The 8,352-nt window shown below is 41.6% G+C and overlaps 1 protein-coding gene across 2 annotated transcripts; it reads left to right on the forward strand.

Annotated features, from left to right (window-relative positions):
* The first annotated feature begins 2,697 nt into the window (after positions 1-2,697).
* Positions 2,698-7,450, forward strand: LOC132351129 (protein pitchfork-like). Of its 2 annotated transcripts, XM_059901008.1 has the most exons (6): positions 2,698-2,716; positions 2,968-3,110; positions 3,745-3,843; positions 4,611-4,735; positions 6,224-6,341; positions 7,382-7,450. In XM_059901008.1, exons 1-6 carry the CDS (start codon positions 2,698-2,700, stop codon positions 7,448-7,450), a joined length of 573 nt encoding a protein of 190 aa, XP_059756991.1. The 2 variants fall into 2 exon arrangements, with proteins under 2 accessions (XP_059756991.1, XP_059757002.1); XM_059901019.1 differs by lacking the exon at positions 3,745-3,843.
* The last annotated feature ends 902 nt before the right edge of the window (positions 7,451-8,352 follow it).

The following is an 8,352-nucleotide window of genomic DNA, read 5'->3' on the forward strand; positions in this document are numbered from 1 at the left end:
GCTCTATTTCTTATTTACTTTTATTGCTGAGGTGTATTTCTTTAGAGTCCTAACTAAAAGTCCAGGGTGTTTTCCAGTCTCCTATCTCCCATGGTCAGCCTAATTTTTGCTCCCCATCTTTCAGAGACCATCTGCTCAAATTTCTGCTCAAATCCTCTGCTTCTCCACTGGCTTTTTTATTATTATTATTTTTAATTTATTTAATTTATTTTTTTATACAACAAGTTCTTATTAATTATCTATTTTATACATATTAGTGTATATATGTCAATCCCAATCTCCCAATTCATCATACCACCACCACCCCCCATCCCACCGCATTCCCCCTTGGTGTCCATACGTTTGTTCTCTACTTCTGTGTCTCTATTTCTGCCTTGCAAACCGGTTCATCTGTACCATTTTTCTAAGTTCCACATATATGCGTTAATATACGATATTTGTTTTTCTCTTTCTGACTTGCCTCACTCTGTATGACAGTCTCTAAATCCATCCACGTCTCTACAAATGACCCAATTTCATTCCTTTTTATGTCAGCTGGCTTTTTAATTAGCGAATGTTCAAAGGGAACAGCAGCACCAACTGCTGGGCTCATCACTTTGGGCTACCCCTCTCTCCGGGATCTTGGTTCTGCAGGTTCTTTCTTCTTTGGTATATCTCTGATGTCTTGAAATATATATGCTTTATTGAGTCTGGTTTTTCTATCTCTTATCACCTGGAGGATTATCTTGAAGCAAACCAATCTACCAATGAGGGAATATGTTGCCATAATTTCAAAGTACTTTGCGAGACACATTTCATGTCACTAATAATGTAAACACTAATTTCCAAAAAGCACTGTGGGTATTAAAAATATTAATATTCTGGGGCTTCCCTGGTGGCGCAGTGGTTGAGAGTCTGCCTGCCAATGCAGGGGACACGGGTTCGGGCCCTGGTCTGGGTAGATCCCACATGTCGTGGAGCAGCTGGGCCCATGAGCCACAATTGCTGAGCCCGCGTGTCTGGAGCCTGTGCTCCGCAACAAGAGAGGCCACGATGGTGAGAGGCCCGTGCACCGCGATGAGGAGTGGCCCCCACTTGCCGCAACTGGAGAAAGCCCTCGCACAGAAACAAGGACCCAGCATAGCCATAAATAAATGAATAAATAAAATAAAAATTAAAAAAAAGATACCTACAAAAAAAATAATATTAATATTCCTTAAAATATCAAAGAAAGTGAAAATTAACAAATTCATACTATATCTCTTTACATTTTGTTTACCATAATTTTTACTGTAATTATATTTTGAGTAGAAAGGAGGCTTGAAGCAAATTGTGCAATAATGTTGAGACCATATTTTTATTCCAATTAAGCTTTGTTTCTCATAAGACCTTCTCCTATATTACTGGGCTTTCTGCATTATTTGGTTTAAAAAAAAAAACCTTCTTCAATGTTGCTATATATGTCAGATACAATCAGTTATTTTTGTAGAGGCCAGGAAGACATTTGAATGTTATATACGACTTGACACAATTCACTGTGTAACTGGGCAATGAGCTACAGGTATCCAACCTCCCTGGCCCATTGACCAGGAGCATCGCCTAAATAATTTTTAACAAGCAAAACACTTCTACAAGTTTCCAAAATATCCTCTAGGACTCAGTATTACCTCTTTTGGAAACCCTATATTAGAGCTATAAAATCATCCCTGTAGACTGTGCTAGCCCTGGGTATGTGTGGATCCCAAGATCATCCTTAGAAGCCAAAGATAGAATGTACCAATCACACTGCATTCTGTTGCCTCTCACACCTGACAACTCTTAAAGTTATCCTAAAATCAGGTGATAACAAGTTAGTGTTAATATCTAGGACAAAGGTAAAGAAATCATCACACACTCTGATATTTCTTCTTGGGTTAGGATGGGAGTGCTCCTAAGCTAGCTAGATACTATTTCAGTAATAATAATCTCTTGCATTGTCACCTACCAAGCACTAGGCAACGAACTGCTTTAATCCTGTTATCTTAATCCTCTCAACAACCCTATAAAGAGGAATTATTGTTCCCAATTTAGAGATGAGGAAACTGGGACTTAAGTAACTGCCCCCAAATTTAAACTATTAAGCACTTCTGTGATTCCACTGCACTCTTACTGTTCCCCTAAGGACTCCAGACCTTTTAAAGCCTCGAGCACCACTTAGGGGTAGAAGGGGGTAACCTGATGGGAATTGCTTGAAGAAAAGGAAAAATGTGTCTAAGAGAGGCCTAATACAGATCTATCTGGGCTCCATTAGGTCCCCAACTCCCCTCTTCTGGGCATTTCCCAGGAATCCCACCCCCATAGGCCACCACTGCAGAGGCTGTGTTTTCCCACATCCTTGAACCTAGTAGCTTGGATTTCAGGGCATCCTGAACATCGGGGTCCCTGCTTCCTCAACAGTGCATTTCTGGTGGCCCAGCTTCCAAAGCTCTTCAGCCTACAACTTCAGATGCAGCAAACCCCCTTCCTCCTGCCCAGCTGCAGAATTCTCACTCCCCTGGGCTCCTGGCCTTGGAGGTGCAGTTCCTGCCTCAAGGATGGCTCTGCAGGATTCCCCACTTGCTGAGTAGGCTAGCTCAGAGCCACTCCTCTCCGGGAGCTTGGCAGCTGGGGCTGCCCAGCCCCGCCTCTGTTTCTTAGGCAATGTAGTACACAAACTCTGGCCCTGGTGGCACTGCTGAGATGTGCTTCAATAAAGCAGGTAAGGAGGGCTGTAATGGAGGAGTCAAGAGTAGAGGCAAGAGGAAGAGTAGGGAGGCTGGGAAAGAAGAAGGGCGAAGGGAGGGAAAATGCGCTTCACCCCCTTACATGGAGTTGATCTGGTTTTTGTTAAGAGCTGGGCCTGCTCTTAAGAGCTCTGCCCCTCCTCCCTACACCCCACCTGCCCCCGAGCTCTCACTTAGACCAGGGGTCTTCCCTCATGTGGAGTTTCTCCTGTTTCTTGATCTTCAGAGCCGCTGGTTAACTACTCCTTTGGAACATGTCAACAGAGGAAGGTCTTTCCTCACTCCTGTCCCCCAAGCTTGTTGGGGAACAAGTTGCTCCCTTTTAGGGGAGTGCCCAACAGAGGGCCTGGATGTTACATAGCAGAAGATGTGAGTATTCACCTTCCCTTAGGTGGGTCTCAGGGTATCTAAGGATACCCAAGTTTCCTGGAAGAAAAACTGTATGGGATTTGTGACCTTCAGGGTCCCAACATGAGAAATTGCCCTGGTCCTCTACAACTAGCTGTCAGGGCCAATATCAGAAATCAAAGGACAGTTGCTCCCTTTTTGCCTCCCACCAAACGCAAGCCTTGGCCTCATGCAATCCCCAGTATAGTCCTCACCAAAAGAGACTCCATTCCTACCTCCAAAGTCAAGTGACTCAATAGCTCCCCTTAGTCCAAATCTGGACTGTGGCTGTGCTGGTAGGTCAGTTTATGAAATCATATAATCAGACTGACAGTTGCATTACAGCAGATTCATCTCTGTGGGGCTCAGAGGAGTGGATTCACTGGAAGTAGAGAAATGTCAATCACTCTACCTATCCAGCCACATTCCTTTGTAGAGTTGCCTGGGTTACTTATGTAATTGTTTGTATGGTCTTGATGCAGAGGAATCAAGAAAGAAAGAGCAACTTTGGCCGAGAAGATTCAGGAATACTCTAAGTTCATTCTGTTTTAATAACTATAATATTCTCTATGTATGTTTTTTCTTTCTTTGTTTGTTTTCTATATACTACCGGAAGAGGTATGGCTTGGCATACAACCTCTCTAAGGTCCCAACCAGTATAAAAGGATATGCTTTTGGAGCCAGAACAGCCATGAGGTTTAAGCCAATTAGCAAGGTGAGAAATGGCTGAATGTGCTTAGATTTTAGTGTGATCCATGTTGCTGTGTGTATTTGCACTGGGGAGCAAAGCTGGAGGTTATGTAAAGAATATGCCCTGAAATTCAAGGAAAAAAGTCATTTGGGCAAAAGCTACTAAGAAGCCTATCAGAAAAGCTTGGATGTTAGCATTGCAAATGTGTGTGTGAGTATACTGGGAGAGTGGAAAACAATTCTCAGAATGAATGGTACCAAGGCAGGGCTTCAGTCTTGAGACACCTGATGTTAAAATACTGGAAGCTTTGTTTATATGCATCATATTACCTTTTCAGTTAAAAAAAAAAATCCAACTTCTTCACCCTTTTGCGTGATTGGCCTTCAAGTCTTCAGTATAGGTTCCTAATCTCTTGTTGGATGTTTTCTTGACACTTAAGCTCAAGGAGAGGGATACTGGCTCCAGAAGAATCTCTGAGTAGGATGGTGGGATGGTGGGATGGTGGGGATAGTAGCTGCAATAAGTTACCTTGGCTCTCTACCCACCATAGGTTTATTTCTACATCCTAAGCTTTAGGTACATTTAGGTAGCTGAACCATACCCTTATCTTAGTTTTCTACCTACTATAGGCTTGTTTCTAAACCATACCTGATATATGAACAGGAAAAGGATGATTTTGTTTTCTCTACTTAGAAGACTTTTCGTGTGTGTGTGTGTGTGTGTGTGTGTGTGTGTGTGTGTGTGTATATATGTATCACCCTCTAACATATTGGTCTTTTTCTTGGAAACAGGATATGACACCTTACCCAGGCATGTACCAGACAGTCAATCCTCGAGAGCACAAACACAATTTTGCTCCATTTAATTCTTTGCTGCCTCGATTTAGGACATACTCAAAGGACTCTTGTTATCCTGGGTATGTGTCCCTTTTTCTGGTGCACTTCAACAAATAGCAATAGGAAAGGAAGTACAAAAAGGGGTTTCATCCCAACCATGCCCTCTAAATAAGAAATCATCTGTCTTTAAAGATTCAACCTCTTGCCTTCCAGGTCTCTAGAATTATAAAATTGTAGAGTATAGTGATTCATTCAATAAATATTTATAAATGATGTGACCATGGTTCCTTGGAGGACAGGAAAAAAAAAAAAAAAATTTATAAATGGCCAGGCAGATTTGTAGGGTTCAGAGATTTTGCATTAAACCCATCACACAAGATTCCTGATTTCTTCGAGTTTATATTCTAGAGTCCAAACAATGAGAAGCAAATAAACAAGAAAATATCAATGGTAATAAGGAGAGTGGCCATATTATTTGTTAGTCAGACAGTGACACTTCTGAGAATGAAAGGGTGTCTTATTAACCATTATACCAAGATGGTAGCCATAAACTAGGGCTGTCATGGGTGCATCAGGAAGTCTGGTGACCTGGTGATGTGCTGAATAAAATCAAACAGGATGATGATATCATACAGAGTGGTGGACTGGAATCTACTTTGGCAAGGATTGTCAAGATAGGTCTTTTTGGGGAAATGACACTATCTGAAATCACAATGACAAGACTGAGCTGGCCCTGTGAAGATCTGGGCCCAGAGTTTCTCCGAGAGGAGGAATAGCAAGTGCAAACGCTATAAGCTGGGAAGGAATTTGGTGTGAGGAAAAAAGAAAGAAGATTAGTTTGGCGAGAGTGCAGTGAGCAAGGAGGAAATGAGAGCATAGGAGGAGGGGCGGGGCTAGAATACGTAGGCCTAATAGACCAAGGGAGGCATTATAAGTGCTTTAGGAAGCCTTTCAGAATGTGTGGAATTGTAGGGCACAGTGTCAAGGTCTTTCTTTTACTGATGAGAAATCCAAGGGTCAGAGAGTGAGTGTAACTTTCTCAAGGTTGTAGTAAGGAAGTGGAGATGTTGAATATTGATTCCCTTGTCCATTCTATGTGTTATTTCCACAGCAAAGAGTCTACACCAAAAGGCAAAGTGTTATGAACAAAGGCAATTATTAAATAATCTCATTATCAAGAAATTTCACCTGGTTCTGCTTTGCTGTCCCTAGATTACTGATAACTCTAATTACCACTGCACTTTTATCCTCAATTTTATATCATGAGCAGTACTTATGTATCACTGTGTTAGTTGTCTTTTATCACCCACCATTTCTGGGAACTTTTGGTCTCTCAGCTAAGGATACTGACGTTCTGGAAATATTTTAAAATAGAGTTGATTTTTACTTTGTCAAGACTAGATATCTTGAACGCTAAAACTTAGTTAGAAATACATTAAAAGGTAAAGGAATCCTATGTTAATCAGTTGGCTACCATTCCCCAAAGAGTTAGGACTCTAGATCAGAGGTAGAAATTCATATATGGCCACTAACTCATTACATATGATGTTTTGTATTTTTGTTTCTAGCCCCACCACATACAACCCAGAGATAAAGCCACCAAAAAAAGTCACCTGGCCAATGAAATTTGGATCTCCAGACTGGGCTCAGGTTCCATGTTTACAGAAAAGAACACTGAGAACAGAGGTAATAGGATTGGACTTCTATGGAGCCCTTTACCTAATATGTCCATGTATATCAGTGATTCTTAACCAGGAGTCTGTGAATAAGCTTCAAGAAATCCTTGTTCCCCTGAAATTACTTGCACAATTTTGTGTGTATATGCATATGGGGATCTTTTTGGAGAGTTACACAATTTCACTTGATTTTTAAATGTGCGTGTGAGCAAACAAGTCGCATTTTCTTATTTAGTTCTCAAATAATGTATAGTAGTCCGAGATACTTATCCCTCTATGACTGAGGAGGAAACTGAGGCTCAGATGAACTAAGTGGCTTGTAGAAGTTGCTCAACTAGAATCTAGATCTTGTGAGTCCTAAGCCAGTGTTCTTTCCATCACACCACTTGCATATTAGATCATCAAGGGGCTATGGATCGTTCTGTCAAGATCATGGATTTCAGGAACAGACTGCCTGGGTTCAAATACTAGTTCCATATTTGCTTGCTTTGTGATCCTGTGCAAGTCCTCTAACTTTTCCAAGCCTCAGTTTGCTTATCTTTAAAATAGATATACTAATAGACTCAATCTGATAAAGTTGTAAAGATTGAGATATTGTAGAGAAGCATTTAGCACAGTACCTGTAACATAATAAATGCTCTCAATCCATGTCAGCTGTCATAATTCCAGAGGTGCCTTTTTTCCCCTAGTGGAACTTTGGATTAATTCTACAAATATTTATTAAACATCAAACGTATTAACATCATTGTGCCTATGGGTAACATTCAAGTATTAAACACATAATCTTCATTTTCAAGAAGTTTACCAGCCATACTTGACAATTTACCAAGTAGAAAATAATTCCTAGAATGATATATACCAGAGTAAGATGACAAATAGTACATGTACATAGTAATGTTGAGAGATTCACTAAGGCTAGGTTACTATGCAGTTGGGGTTCAGCTAGGCCACAACAGCTCTAACATACAGTTCTATTTTGCACAGCCAAGAAGACCAGAGGCAGAGGGTTCTCATTCTAATATTAACCTAGACAACATTCTTCCATTGCAGTTGCCCACAGACAAAGACTTTAGAAAGCATCAGAACCGTGTGGCCTACCTAAGCCTGTATTACAACTGAAAAGCTGTGACTACCTTCACGTGCTCCTCCTGACCACAGACTCTCCAGGATTGAGGACACAGCTGCTCTTGTCCTTCTGCATTGCTCTGGCCCTCCTGTCTGCCAGCATGGGGCACAGGGAGGGGCAAGGGGCTCATAACTACTATATGACAGCATAAAGACTAGTTCAGAGGGCTCTCTCTCCATGTGCTGGTTTGTTGTGTATACATGTAGATGGGTCAAGGGGGTTCCTACTGAGTGTTCAGTGGGGTGGCTTCACTTTACTGAAATACTTGTGGGTCCCTGCCCTCTAGCTCTAATTCCCAGGCATGAGTTTTATGTTTTCTACCACTAGCCCTCGTGATAGGTGACTGTTAGTCTATACATATCAAGGATTTGGATGGCTTGTTTGGCCTTGTATTTGGGCTTGCTAGATGCAGAGGATACTTAAAGGCAGAGTTAATATTTAGGTTTTAGGAGCTCTTCCAAGTGTCTGAGTTCCCCAGCATGGATTGGGGAGGTCCTGATTTGATTGCCTTTCCCAGATTTGTGTAAAACTCACAGAATCAAAATATCCCCCCTTTCCCATTACATCATCTATTTAGTCTGTCAGTCATCATCATATTGAGCTCCTACCATGCATCAGGCAGAGTGGCAAACACTGGGGATACAGCAAGAATCAAAATAAACTCACTACTGGCTTCTTGAGCCTGGACTTAAGAATGAGAAGGACTTCCCAGGGAGGCTAGTGAATTGGATCTGTTCCCCACTCCCAGTTTGAATGATGCCCTGAAGCCTTACAAGTTACTCTAGGTGTGTTAAGGTCAGAACTCATAGCAGCCACATTCAATGTACTTATCTAGACACTGGCCTGGGAGACAGGCCTTTTCCTTCCAGCACAAACTGAAATAACTCAAGTATGG

This window comes from Balaenoptera ricei, chromosome 1 (genome assembly GCF_028023285.1).
Source record: "Balaenoptera ricei isolate mBalRic1 chromosome 1, mBalRic1.hap2, whole genome shotgun sequence".
Lineage (NCBI taxonomy): Eukaryota > Metazoa > Chordata > Mammalia > Artiodactyla > Balaenopteridae > Balaenoptera > Balaenoptera ricei.